This window comes from Heteronotia binoei, chromosome 14 (assembly GCF_032191835.1).
Source record: "Heteronotia binoei isolate CCM8104 ecotype False Entrance Well chromosome 14, APGP_CSIRO_Hbin_v1, whole genome shotgun sequence".
In the NCBI taxonomy this organism is placed as follows: Eukaryota; Metazoa; Chordata; class Lepidosauria; order Squamata; family Gekkonidae; genus Heteronotia; species Heteronotia binoei.
The window spans coordinates 26,408,544-26,423,007 of record NC_083236.1 but is presented as its reverse complement, the minus strand read 5'-3'; the positions used below and the strand labels follow the sequence as shown (position 1 = coordinate 26,423,007).

At 47.7% G+C, this 14,464-nt stretch overlaps 1 protein-coding gene across 6 annotated transcripts in view; it reads right to left on the bottom strand.

Moving 5' to 3' along the window:
* Nucleotides 1-4,789: 4,789 nt before the first annotated feature.
* NDRG4 (NDRG family member 4) overlaps nt 4,790-14,464 on the bottom strand; it is a 62,705-nt gene continuing 53,030 nt past the window's right edge. The window contains exons 8-16 of one of the 6 annotated variants that reach the window (XM_060254127.1): nt 13,269-13,325; nt 12,570-12,673; nt 12,063-12,119; nt 11,913-11,964; nt 11,382-11,429; nt 10,406-10,441; nt 10,100-10,151; nt 7,474-7,512; nt 4,790-5,113 (exon numbers count right to left, since the gene is read on the bottom strand). In XM_060254127.1, coding sequence (XP_060110110.1) covers nt 4,959-5,113; nt 7,474-7,512; nt 10,100-10,151; nt 10,406-10,441; nt 11,382-11,429; nt 11,913-11,964; nt 12,063-12,119; nt 12,570-12,673; nt 13,269-13,325 — 600 coding nt within the window. In that variant the 3' untranslated portion in view covers nt 4,790-4,958. The remainder of the gene's footprint in view (nt 5,114-7,473; nt 7,513-10,099; nt 10,152-10,405; nt 10,442-11,381; nt 11,430-11,912; nt 11,965-12,062; nt 12,120-12,569; nt 12,674-13,268; nt 13,326-14,464) is intronic. The other 5 variants (XM_060254125.1, XM_060254128.1, XM_060254129.1 and 2 more) reach the window with 5 other exon arrangements.

The following is a 14,464-nucleotide window of genomic DNA, read 5'->3' as shown; positions in this document are numbered from 1 at the left end:
AGATGAACTAAATAGAATGACATAAATGCCCATTGGCTATAACGGGAGCCAGGAATGCTCATTTGAAATATATCACAGCACACAAAAATTGCAATGAAAATCTGGAAGAGATTCCCTGCTCTGGCTGGAATGAGAGACTCCACAGTGGAATGAAGGCCGCTCTCCCAGATCAACTGCTTAGTCCCAAGGCTGACATTCCACTCTGGGAGCTGTCATTTCAGTCGTAGAATACATCTGCTACCCCCAGAGACTGTAATTCCATTCAGAGGGCTATCATTCCAGACCCAGGGCAGGTCTATCGAAACCCTTTCCACGTTTTTATTGCAACTTTTGCTTGCTGTAGTGTATTTCAATGCAGCCCATGCAGGTCAGTTGGCATTCCTTGCTCTCATTATATCCAATGTACCTTCAGGCATCTCCCATTACTCCCAATGGGCATTCTTGTCCATTCATTTTAGTACATCCCAACGAAAAGATCCTCTTCTGCTTTGCCATAATAAGGGAAACCATTGTGCCAACTAAGAAACAAATCGTAAGTCTTGCAGGTGCCACAAGATTCCACGGATGCAGGAGATGAAGGCAGCTACCCGGTTTGGTGTAGTGGTTAAGTGTGCAGGCTTCTGGGAAAACTGGGTTTGATTCCCCACTCCTCTACCTGCAGCTGTTGGAATGGCCTTGGGTCAGCCATAGCTCTTGCAGTTGTCCTCGAAAGGGCAGCTTCTGTGTGAGCACTCTCAGCACCTCCTACCTCACAGGGTGTCTGTTGTGGGTGGGGAGAAAGTAAAGGAGATTGTGACCGCTCTGAGGCTATGAGATTCAGAGTATAGGGCGGGATATAAATCCAATATCATCTCCTCCCCCTCTGGAATTGTGCACCTCAGTGATATCACACTAATGACTTTGTAAAATAAGCTGCAGTTTCCACTCCAGAGAAAGTCTGCTTGATCTTAATATCTTTATTAGTTTTAACACAATAATCCTTTCCACATCAATAGGGTTTGTTTTGGGGGTTTTTTGTCTGTTGCCCTGTCATACATTTTGTAATTGTGGGTAGATATTGTGATACCATTGCAACTAGGGAGCGTTAACAACCATCATGCACAAAACCATTACATTTCACCTCACAGAGAAAAAAAAAAAGAATCCATTGAATTCCACCTTAACCAGGAAATCATAAAAATAAAAAATCCAGCACCCCCCCCCCCAAAAAAAACAGTAATAGCAAGATAATATTCAAATGTAAAACTGCACATCAGTTGCCAAATGCTACAATAAAAGGAAAAGAAAAAGATCAAGATAAATATTATATATAGGTATTTATATATCTTGTCTGAGAGAACACACCAAGAAAAAAATCGCAGCAATATCTACAGTAAAAAGGAGTTCTAACAGCGTTCAAACATTCATATTTAAAGTTTAGAGGAGCACACGAAATGACAGCATCTGGAATTAGAAGATAAAACCACACAAAGAGTCCCTAATCAGATAATAGTACTAATCAAGCCATTTCAATGTGCATGAAGTGTGCATGTGTACATGTGTGCCTCTATGGGCCCATTGGCAGTAGCCAGACAGACAGGCGCATGGCCTTCTGAGGAGTGTAACAGACAACATGAGCAGTTTAGTGCTGCAATTTTCCTTCCTGCTCTTAGATCCCAACTTCGTTCCAGCTGTTGGCATGTGTGTAAACCCAGCTGGATGGTGGAAATACAATTGTTGGGCTTTACTTTAAAAAAAAAAATTGCCATAGCAGTTAGGATGCACTAGATGACATTAATAGCATTGATTTTGCGCCTCTGAGAGAAGCTGATGCACATCAACAGCTCGCCAAGAGCCTGGAATGGCACAGAAAAAGTCCTAGGAAGCCCTTTCTTACTTCTTGTAAACAGAAGATGTCACCATGGCCATGTGGCATCTATGAGGAAAACTGTTTCTTCAAATACATTTAATTGTGCACGGGTCATTTTGGGAAGGGGAACAGAAAATGTCGGGCAAATCCTTGCTAGCTCCCTCTTTCTCAGGAAAGGGCTTTGGGTTTGCACTCTGGAAAGTATTTTCATCTGCGCACGGTTTGCAATAATTTAATTTTTGTAGCCCAGGGGTCTTTTGGAAATTGGGAGAAATGGAGGAATGTCAAGACTGCCACTCTTAGGGCTGGAAGGGGTCTAAAAGCCATCTGAGAGGGACTGTGCATCCGAACCACTCACTCTGTTGTATCCCTCTCCTCGCCTGGTGCCATCAGTAATCTAAAAGATGTTCTGCACCAAGGTGGGCTCAGTTTTCTTCCCTAGGGTTACACAACACAAGGTGTTAGCAATGTTTTACTGCACTGGAGCTGGAGGAATTGTTGTCAATCCCAACTGCCCCCTTCTGTTATGGGGTGATGCTAGCAGCCACGATTTATAGAGCAGTAAGATGAAAAGGGAGAGGGAAGGTGGCATGATATAGCCCAATCTCATCAGATCTCAGAAGCTAAGAAGGGTTGATACTTGGAAGGGAGAGACCACCAAGGAAGACACTGTAGAGGAAGGCAGTGTCAACCACCTCTACTTCTCATTTGCCTTGAGAGCCCCTTGCTAGGGTTGCCGTTAAGCTGGCTGCAACTTGACGGTACTTCATGCAAGGTTAAAAGGTATTAACGCTTGTAAATAGTTTCTCTCTGGTAGTTATCTCATACATAAATCTGGAGTGAATCTGTGATTCTTTTCAGGAGGGGGCAAATTTTCTTAGCAGCAGGCACAATACACCGTACAATCCACCACCACCAGATGCAAGAACAGCATAATGCAACACTAGACAGACAGTGACTTTAAAAGTGAGGATCCTGCATCATGCAGGCAACCAGCTGCTTCCTGGGAAGCCCGTTTGCCATGATTTCAAAGAGCCAGATGACAAAGAAAACACATTCACGCACTTCCTTCTTGGAAACCTCTTTCAGATAAAGAGCTACCTTCGGTGGCCAATGTCACCAAAAATGATGGATTGTGAATCTGAACCATAGCTTCATAAAGAACCATTAATGCATTTCTTTTTTTTCTTTAATATAACTGCAGTTCATGTAAACAAGAGCTAGAAATGAACAGCACAGAGGATGCGGGAGCATTGGTTTATATTGTGGGTGAGAAGTCTCGTCTGGGATTCCATCAGAGCACTACTGAGATTGAATAATTTAAGGACTTCTGTCAAAGAAGTTGACAGACTTGGGATGGAACTTGTGCCCAGCCTGCATTGCCGGGTTTCTGGGACTGTGCTACAGAGGCACAACTCGGGAATCACAACGGTGTGGCTAAGGGAGCTCTGACTCATCCATAAGTCAATTCTTGGCTAGACTGGTGGGCTTTAAATAAATGAATGGGAGATCTCTTCCCAGGCTCCCTTTTTAAGCTAGGCCTGGTCCACAGAGTTCCCTCTCAAGCCAGAGCGGGGCTTCCTATCAACTAGACTGTGAGACTGCAGTTTTTCCCAGAAAAGAGGGACTCTGTAAGTGTGCAATTATTCCAGGAAACTTCCAAGACCTGGTTTTGCCCATCCTTCAGAGGAAGAGGCCCTTAAAACCCACAGTACTCAAGGGTGAAAGGAGACTGCCGGTCCTTTCCCTTGGTTGGAATGGATGACGGTAGTCCTGTAGGCTAGTCATTTTCAACATAGATGTTTGGGAGATGTCTACAGGTGGCTCTGAGACTCCTTTTGGGGGGAGAATGTCCCCTCCCTGATCAAGGCAAGTGTTTGAACACCCAACAGGCCAGGAGTGTGAGGCTGCCAGGTTTGGTCCCTGTGGGGGGGATGGTGGGCCCTGATATCCCAAGTGCCAAGTGGTTCTTCTGCAGCTGCGTAACCTGATCTGAACTTGGGACCCATGCCTCTTCTACCATGGAGGTGGGGAGCTTTCCTTAGCTTAATCTTCTAATCTTTCAGGGGGTCAGAAAGGCATCTCAGCCCCATGAGGCTGTCTGCCAATTAAAAATGCTCTCAAAACAAAAAATGGAAGCAGTCATGCTTGCTAGGACAGAGGGAGGGCTTGTCTCCCAAGACCTAACAGCATTTCCCCAAGGCAGGCCAAGAAGCTTTCCAGCTGTGAGTGCAAATCCAACACATGACCTAACACTCCCTTCCCTGGATCTGGCTGCAATGCCAAGGAGTTATTGACTGCTTCCTGCTTCAGAGAGGATTGTCACGCAGCTGGTGGAAGGTGATGGTTTTAGGAGACCCTTCTGGAGAGCTTTGAGCAGCAGCTCAACAGAGAAAGCTTGGCTTTTAGTATGGCTCCTGGGTAGGGGCTGGGGGTGGGTAGGACTGGGGGCGGGTAGGACTGGGGGCAGGTGTTACACTCCAGCAAAGAGCCATTTTCCTGGGCCTTTGTGACAAAATGCCCAGGCACTGAATCAATTGCCAGCTCCGAACACCAGCCGTAAATTGCCAAAAGGTGATTGTTAAGAACTTTTGGCCCAAAGCCTGTGCTCCAAGATTGGGGCTGGAGTCATGGGGGTACCTACCAAGGTGCAATTATTATCCTTTGTGCAGAGCCCAGGGTGCATTTGAGACTCACCAAGAGGTACACTCAGCAATTCCCTTTTCTATCTGCAGGCCAAATGCTGCTGTGCAGTGCAGGGAGATACACTCCAGCTGGCTAGCCGCTTGCCTAGCCACAGTGTGTTCCAAGGAAGTGTCCTGTTTCCTTCACCATCAAGAGGAAAGGGACTGCTCACAAGTGGGACAGGGGCAAGGGAAGATTGCTACTTCAAGTCAGGCCTAAAAGCGAAGGAGGATGTTTGCATCTCCTTCTGCCGCTGCTTTCCGCTCTCCCCACCTCCTGCGCTGAATCCCATTAATGTGAAAGGAAAAAGCAAGACGGCAAAGAAAACCAAAGCCACGGAAGCTGCAGAGAATGGAGCCGGCTGGAGGTGAACTGATACGCAGATGCTTGAGGACTCCCCTGAAAAAGAGGGCGCTGGAGACGCTCAGCAGGACACCTCCATGGTGTGGTTGATCTGCCCCATGGCCTCACTGCTTTCAGAGTGAGTGCAGGCCCGGGGGCGGCTGCCATCCACTGAGCTGGCGCTGGTAAGGGAGGCTGTGCGAGACCGGGCCAGGCGCGTCATACTCGCAGAGGGCACTGGTGAGAGACAGAAAAGAGCGTCATCACTGCCACTGAGAGGAAAGGTGCACAAAAGGAGGGAGGAGCAAGCACGACGAAGACAGGCAAAGCTACGCACGGGGAGGAAGCATGACCAGACCCTGGCGCAGGGATCCAGCCTCCAAGTGCACAAGCTTCTGACATGCTCCATGACTTGAGACGAAGCGCTACCGGTCCATGCTACCCATGTGCCTCTGGAAGGAAGTGGCACCACGCTGAATGCAAAGTGGCCTTTGGCCACTGAAATAGGTATTTGTGCCAAGCTTCAATAGGCTGTTAGCAAACTCTGAGTGCCTGCCTACCCAACCCCCTTGAGGGTGAGAAAGGCAAATCTCTGAGCATGAAAGGATGTCTGTAGGTAACCCATGGAGCTGTGACTGGAACAGGGGTGGCCTTGGAGATGAGGCTACATTGTGGCTCTCAAGACAGATTCGGGGTGGGGGGGGAGAGCAAGAGATAGAGGTTTTCTGATTCCCCTCATGAGTATCTTAATTAGTCCCAATGGCCACCAGTTAATACCACACAACAGAGTAGAGAGATTGTTGGGCTTGGAATTGGGTCACCCAGATTGAATGGCTGTGGGGCTGTATTCTGACCCCCCCGGTTTTGAATCCTGGAAATTCTGCTTTTCTTTCTGGTAGATCATGTCTGCATTCTTTCCCTGTGACAGTTCTTTCACACATGCTAAATAATGCAGTTTCAATCCACTTCTGCAATTGTTTGCACATGGATTTGGCCATTTCACACAGCAAAATCTACTTGCAAATGCACTAAAAGTGGACTGAAAGTGTTGTTATTTAGTGTGTGTGTGTGTGAAAGGAGAGAAGGTTGCACTGCAGTACACATTGGGCTGGCCAGATGGTCCCAGACCTATAGCCCCATACCTGCTAACGACTGAAGAGCATTTTCCTAACCCCTTGAGAAGTGAATTTGGGTCACTTTTGTAACATAAGCAATTGGACTCCCCCTCCCCATCCGCATCTACCATGCATTCCCTCATTTCCTTGAGCTATTTATGGCTAAATAATGGCTACAATTGTGAAGTAGGGGCCCTTATGCCTCTGAACACACTTCCAGAGCTTCTTAAAACATAAGGATTCTCTTAAGATTGAGGAAGGACCCAGCTGTTCCAGAGCAGCTCTCTTGCAACAGGCCAAAGGGATGTGTGGAGCTTGGGGGAAGGGAGAAGGTGAGGTCTACAAAATTATACAGGGTAGAGAGAAAGTTTTCCCCCTATCCCAAACTTCAGGTCACCCTAATTGGGAGAAGATTCAAGACACACAAAAGGAAGTACCACTTCGCCCCAAGGAATTCAATGCCTCACACGGTTCCCATCACTCATCTAGTGATAGCCACTGGCTTAGATGGAGTTAAAACATAAGAACATAAGAGAAGCCACATTGGATCAGGCCAATGGCCCATCCAATCCAACACTCTGTGTCACACAGTAGCCAAAAAAAACAAGTGCCATCAGGAGGTCCACCAGTGGGGCCAGGATACTAGAAGCCCTCCCACTGTGCCCCCCCAAAGTCAACCAGACAAATGTATCGCTGGTTATCAGCCATGATAGCTGAATGGAACCTCTAAGTTCAGAGTCCTGATGCCACTCATTGTAAGGCGCTGGGGAGCAATTGGCATGGGAGGGATTGCAGGCCTCAGGTTGTGGGCTTCCCTGAGACAACTGGCTGGATGCTGGCCTTGGCAGACCCGTATGTTCCTGAGATGTGGCTTCCAACAGCAAAGCAACTATGTTGACCTTAAATGGAAGAGCCAGCATGGTGTAGTGCTTAAGACTGGTGAATTCTAATACAGAGCACCAAGTTTGCTTCCCCACTCCTCCTCCACATGAAGCCTGCTGGGTGACCTTGGGCCAGTCATAGTTTTCTTAGAGCTCTCTCAGCCCCACCTGCCTCACAAGGTGCCCATTGTGGGGAGAGGAAGGGAAGGAGATTGTCAGCCTCCTTGAGATGTCAAGCACTCCCAAAGGGGCGCCCCAAGTCATTGCAGTGTTGTAGAGGATTCAGCTGGGTGCAATCCGAGAACCAAGGGCCATCTCTTCAAAGGCATCTCAAGGAATCATGATATGCCTCTTGGGCTGGCCCAGCCCTAGATCCTTGGATCTACATCCACAGCTCTTAAGGGAAACAGAAGAATCCCATGAATATGTAGGGCCAGTCTTTGCAATGGGATTTATCTGGCAGAACCAGCTGTGAAAGCTGCAGTAGAGCACACATTCTGCACAGCACCAATGTGCATGGGATGGAGGCAGAGCCAGGACACATGCACATGTTGGCGTGAAGGAAAGCAGGCATGGTGCGGTTGAGGAGTGGGGGGGGTACCTGATCCTCCACTCAGCCTTCGGTCCTTCAGGTATGCAACTAAGAAAGAGACGGAGGGGGGCGGTGAATAGGAGGTGAAAGGGAGGGACAGAATCTGGGTGGAAGCAAGAGGCTTCTTTGGAAAGACAACATAGGTAAGGATTGACCCCCCCCAAAACACACACACACGTAACAAAATCAGATACAGATCAGACAAGGACATCACAATCAATAATCAGAAAGAGAGAGACTCATCGAAAACAGGCAAGGATAATTCCGCATACACATGTGCACACACCCACCCACGTGCTAAATAAAATAATATTACAAATGCCTATCAACTCTCCCATTCTAAAGATGTTCTGAGAAGTCACAGACGCTTTAGCAGCCCTTGTGGCTCAGAGTCCAATCACATGATTCACTGTTCCCAGCATTGCCTCCGAAGTCGTTCTGGGTCAAGCAGGTGTGTGCTGGGAGGCCCTGGCTGAAACCTAGATTCTCTGGTGCAGGATGGGGGGGATTCAAATTAGGGCCATGGTGAGAGAGGAGAGTGGGCTGACGTCCCCTCCTGTGCCATTTTCTCAGCCTGCATCTGCCTTGGGGAGCTCTTATTTGCCCCTCCCTGTGGAAATGTATGTGTACCGATGGGCTACATACCAGTTTCCCCTGTGGGGCAAGCAGGGCTTCCTGGGGCCACTTCAGGGCTGGACAATAGCGTGCACGTGGGGAGGCTTAAGATCCCTCTCTCCACGTGCCATGGTCCCAATCCAAATCAGCCCACGTGCATCTGAGAATCTTTCAACGAGAGAGTCCCAGCACTTCAGACTGAGGGATGGCCCTGGGAACTGTGTAATTAGACCCCTTGAAAGCAAATTTATTGCAGCCCAAGTTTCAAGACAGTCCACAAGAATTTACTCCTCAATAAAGTTGGTTCATTTTTAAAGAGCCACGAGACACTTGTGGTTCATGATTCTCGCGAACCTTCCAGGAAACTCCAAGGTGGCTTTGGGAAGGTTGTGTAATTTGTGTTGGCAGAAATGCTGGCACTGGCAGTGGGGCTTGGAGAAGGCAATAGTCAGTGAATGGAAACTTCAGAGGCTTGGAAGCAAGCCCTTGCCTGGTTAGGTGGTCACTGGGCTCTCCGGGGAAAGTTCTTCCCCCTCATCCTCAATTCCCTGTCTGTAAAACTGGAACATAAGAAACCTGCCAGAGAGCTGTTGGGAGTGGCAAACGAAGTCAGCATTGAAAGAAACATGAAAACAAAACACCCCAATGGAACACTGCTAAGGATTTCACATGTTACTTCTCCATTGTACAGGGGGAACAGCCGCATAAATGTGAATGTGGGAAGGGTCCCCCAGAGTTGACTGGTGGCAGAAAGCAGGAATTAGATAGCCAAGACTTGCTCCAGACACTGTATTCTGGTCTTGAGACTGTAATAAACTATTTATTTTTATTTATTTGTAATTTGTATCCCGCCCTTCCCACCAGGTGGCATCATAAACTATGATGATGACTTGCTCCGGCTTCCCCAATGGGTGGGCAATTTCCACATGTTCTCTGACATGTCTGAAAATAATATAGTGTTTGCAGAGGGCCAAGAACGCAAGAGAAGTGGGGCTGAGATCTGTGAAAGATGGGAAGAAGCTGCTAGACTTTAGCATCTACAAGATAAAATGGTCGGGACAGTCTGATTCTGGCTGGTTCAGATCTTGAATATTTTCATCCATTTTGTAATGCAAAGCAGAGCTGCTGTGCAGACGCCTGTTCCTAAACCACTGATACTAAAGGCTGGAGCGAAACAGAAGCAATTTCCTCACTGTCAGGTTCAGCACTGGAAATTACAGCCTTTGCGGCTCCAAATGCGCATGTTTGCAAAGTCATCAGTACGCATGCCTATCAATGCAATGCTAAGCAGTTACACCCTCCTAAGTCCAGTGAAGTCAATAGGCTTAGAAGGGTGTAGCTTTCCTTAGGATTGCACTGGAAATACTTTCATATGTTCCCCCAGGCTGAGATGCCTCAGTCAGCAGTGGACTGCCAGCAATGATCATGCTGATCATCAGTTTGGGAAGGAGGCAGCAGATGCAGGCTTCCTTCTTCCCCCCACAGTGACTCATGTTACTGGGGAGAATACTGGGGAATGGGTTTGTACGCATGCAATCCTGCCTCCTTAATGCACCTTTGGAACCCAAGAAAGCATGGTGTGTGCTTTCCATGAGCCTGCATATTTTCTCCCTGAGCTAGGGACACATGCATAAAGAACTATTTCTGCATATATGACCCTGGTTGGTTCAGAATCCATACACATACACCCATTTGCACACACATGCACAATACTGGCACGATGAAGAACACCTCTCCAATGTTCCCTGTAAGTTGTGGAGTCTTGTGAGCTGAAGTTCAACTTAGTGAGCTACTGGCATTAAAGCTGTGAGCTACTGCATAACTTAGTTTGCTCTGGGGCAATTTTTCTTGAGCTAAGACAAAAAAATTGTGAGCCGGAGACTGAAAATCTGTGAGGTAACTCACAACTCACTCAGCTTAGAGGAAACATTGCACCTCTCATACCCTCTGACTTACACACACACACGCCTGCCAAGACTTCATCTTCTCCCCTGCCGATGCCTAAAACTAAAATACTTACTGTAGCCCATCCCCTGCAGAAAGTACTTGAAAGCTTCGGTCAGTTTTCCAGGCTGTTCAAGAAAGCAGAGGGGTAAGGAGGGAGGTGAACATTAAACACCCAGAACAAAGTCTGCTGGGATAGTTGGATGCAGTCCTAAGGCTTATTCCTTGGGAGTAAGCCCCATTGAATAATGTAGGACTTAGGAAAGGTCCAGAAAAATTTCAAAAATCAAAGTTTATGACATCATAAATGTGAATTTGCAATTTGTGAATCCCAATCCCCATCAGAGTCACCGGAAAGCCAGAGAAGTGCAAGTCAACTCACCTGTGTGACTTGGGGGAGACCACCAGAATCAGCCATCTGAGAGAAAAGAAAATTTGGATCAGAGACATTTCCTCCTGTCCTGCAGGGCCTTAGAGGAGGGCCCCCACACAATGCCCTTTGGAAGCCACTGTTCAAGCCTTGAACCACCTCTGGGCCCAGCAGCTGACATGGCTGCCTCCCAAAAGCCTCAGTCCAACCAGGAGTGTTTCAAGATGGCTGTCTTCTTGTTGTCAGCACTTTCAGTGAGACATTTTTGAGTTTAAAACCCCAAGATGCCAGCAACGGACACCTCTTTCAGCCTCAAGTGGATAAGATCCTGATCTGCACCTTGTGCAACTGGTGTGTTAGAACATGGAACAGTAATCCATGGAGGCTACTTCCATCTCAAAACCCAGACGGGGAAGAAGGCTGGAGGGAAACCTTCCTCTACCTGCCTGTGCTGTATTTTAAATGCCAGCCACCCCCTACTCATGCTACTGTGACTTCAAATTTTGACAGTTTGCAATACTTTCTGAAACAGCCGTCTACTCTCTCCCCCACCACCCTCAAATGGAGCCCCTCGAGGCCTGCCTGGAGGTTGTGATTGTCCCTCATCTTGCAAAGGGATGGAAAGTCTTTCTGCTGGTTCTTGTAGGTAGATTTATGTGACATCTGTTGCACCAGGTGGTGTACTAAATGGTCTCTGTCCCCAAGTGCTTACAATCTGAATCAGAAGCCAGATGTGTATGTAGGAGGGTAGTGAGGCAGTAAAGAAACCACCAAGACAAGGCTCAGAAGAGGCTTGGCAAAACAGAAGGAGAACACCCCTAAAGAGAGAAGAGGTGGCAACTGCTGGGGTCTGACTCAGTCCCAAAAACTGGGAAAGTCAGTGAGCATGTGCAAGGCAAGAGGAAGACAACAGGAAAGAGGGGAGGCCCCAGCTTATGTGTCCTGCTCCTGTAAAAGGTGGCAATAGGGAAATATGAGTGCCTCTCACCTTCAGGAAAGTGGTGGTGGTTGGATCCAACTTGGAGTTACACTCAACCTGAAAACATCAAAAGTGATATTTCAAAAACAACATCAAGTCAAAAAACGGGGGCTCAAACGTCCTCTGCAGCTGAGCCGTCACCTCCCACACCCCTGATCGGCAACACAGAGAACTCTTAAGTGGTTGCAAAACAAGCCTTAAAAGTTTGAAGGTTTTTAAGTGATGTTTTTAGTCTATGACTGTTTGCTTAAAAATGTGACAAACACACACATACACACCCTTGAAGAGGAATAAAGATGCTACTGACACTGCTTTGCCAGTCTCAATTAAAGTTGCCAGCTCTAGGTTGAGAAGCTTCTGGAAAGCCTAGGGAGGGCAGGGTTTGGGAAGGGACCTCAGCAGAGGATAAGGCCAGAGCCCACCCTCCAAAACAATCAGTTACTCCAGGGGCAGGCTTGGGGGTCTAAGTCACCAACATGCCCCTAGATTGCCAGCATGCACCTGGTGAGTGGTTTTGGGTGTCCCCACCCCCTTACTCACCACACCATCTTCAGCTGGGGCATTATCTCCCACGACCAGCATCACCGGGCAGCTGCAAGTGCCAAGGAGAGAAATGTGATTAGCAGAAAGCAGCTTCCTACTGGTTGGTCTTTCCCTCCCCATCCAATCAGGAACAAGCCTGTGACCTACCGGAGTGTTTTGGCATTCGGGACGCTCCCCGGTCGGTTAATGTCCAGGTCTCTGCGGCTGAGGGAAGAAACAACTGTGAGTGAGTCACTGCAGTGACCATTCACAAGCCTCTCCACGTTCAGAATCACAGGCCCTGTGGCTTCCCCAGATCTACACATGGCCAGCTGTTTTTCTCCTTCAAGGCAGCCTGTCCTCAGGGAACCACAGCTCCCAAAGTAAGGGCAACCACAGGCACATCCCCCAAAGAAAATTCTTGGGTTTCTGACCTTGATTGAGAAAACAGTGAGCATATATTTGCTACCCTCATGGAACTGTTGATTGGAGAGGGCAGACACCTCCTCCCTCAATACCTACTCAAGCAAGACAATCCTTGACTCTGGGCCTGGAGAGAAACTTTTTCAACACTGAAGTCTGGAAGTCTCAGGAACTCGAAAGACAAGCATATGGCATGACAGGGCGGGAGCAGGATTGCCCAAAGTGTTCTGTATCCAGCTTGCAGTTGCATACCTGTTGTACATGTTCCAGAAGAGCTGCAGGTTACACTGGTTCACCATGCTCCCGATCTGCTGCCGATAGCTCTGCACCAGTTCTGTGTTACTCACCAGCTCTTCCTGTGGGGGTGGAAGCAACAAGGCACCAAAGATAAGCATTCAGAGCTCCACTGAGAATGGAACAAAAAGCACCTCCTGTGAAATCGGGGGTGGAGGGGGATCCAGCAAAAACTCTTTGGGGTGCCCAAATCTATCCTTTTTGCAAACATAACAAATCTTGTGCTTTTCTGAGTTGGCAAGGGCAGCTAAACAGCAGTTAAACCAGTGCTTAGAATCTCCTGCATTCTGGGACAGAAACAAAATCCCGGTTTGTGACAGCACAACAGTTTGGTTGCCAACTTGCCACAATGAACTGTGGTTAGACTTCCTGGTTTAGGAAGTCTTCAATTGCAGCTCCAGACATGAGGGAGGAGAGGAGGAGGAGTGCAACAGGCAAAGGAGAAATTATGCTTAATGTCATCACAAACTCCAATGTGTCTGTGACCTCTAAAAGCCCAGAAATGGCGTCGCAAGGCTCATCCTCTGCACTTTGATGAATACAAAAGGGAGGGGAAAACAGGAGAAGGAATTAATATTGTACAGAGTGACCAGCAATGAGCTGTAAAGCAACATCTAAAGCTGAGGTCAAGTGTTCCAACCCCTTCTTGTTACTTACCTGGCTGAACAGGTGAGACAGCACAGAGTCAGGTAAAGTGCTGGTCAGGCCAGAGATCTGGAATTGAAAAGAACAGAATTTTTTTTTAAACTATTGAGCTCAATCAGAGTAACAATCTGATTTTAGACATGTTTCCTGGACAATCCGTTGCAATGAAATCAGCAGGTTTAGGGTTGCAGCCCAAAAATTTCTGGAGACCCCCATTCTTTTTCCAACAGTTGTCATCCAGAAGTTTTTGGAAACTTGCAACAGCAGTGGCCATTCTGCATTGTCTGTCTTCAGCATTTAAACCTGAGAGGTACATTGCCCCTGCACATGGAAGTTCCATTTAGCTAACAGACTTCACAGCCGTCTCCATTAAAATTTAACCCCTTTTGAAGCATGGTAAACTAGGGTCCATCACCACATTGCAGCTGTGCAGAACTGTTATAGTCTAAGAGTGTTCATGGCAAGAGATGGACAGGGGTGATCTGACACTGCCTTCCTCTGCATAACAACCCGTTTAACCAGGGCCAAACCTTCCAAGATCCGACTAGAGCAAGCTAGCCAGGTCTGGGCAAGTCAGAGGAGAACATTAATTGCTTGCAAAGAATCTCATGTAATCCCAAGGAGTCAGGGACTAGCTTTCTCTATGGCAGAGAACACATGCAGGCAGTTTATACTAAAGATGTAGAAACCAGAATGGGGGTCTGGCTTAAATCTCACCAGCAGGGCACTGGTAGATGCATTTCAGTCTGCATTACACACCTTGGTCCCAAATTCCCTTTCCAGAAAGCACTCTCCTAAAGTGTGAAAAGGGAAAAAGCCTCTTGTGCAAATGAAGCCTACAGATCCAGTTACAAAACTTCAGCATGACTTCCAATCCCTTCTTGGATTGGTGGCAACTACCCCATCACAGTAGGGTATGAATTTTTACTGTTTGCACGCTGAACATATGAAGCAGCCTGATCTGACCATTTGTCCTCACAGCTTAGGGTTACCTGGCTAGAGTCTCAGGTCATTCCCAGTACTGCTGGCTGAGATTCTCTTCACTGCAGATTCAATCAGGGACCTTCTGTATGCAAAACAGGTGCTCTGCTGCTAAATGGCCCCCTCCTTTCTGCATTCATGGATATCCAACAGACATAGGTTGCCCCTGTCCACCTGACAGGAACAGGGGCTGTTGCTCCTCTGCAGCCCGGCCCTAGACCTCTCCC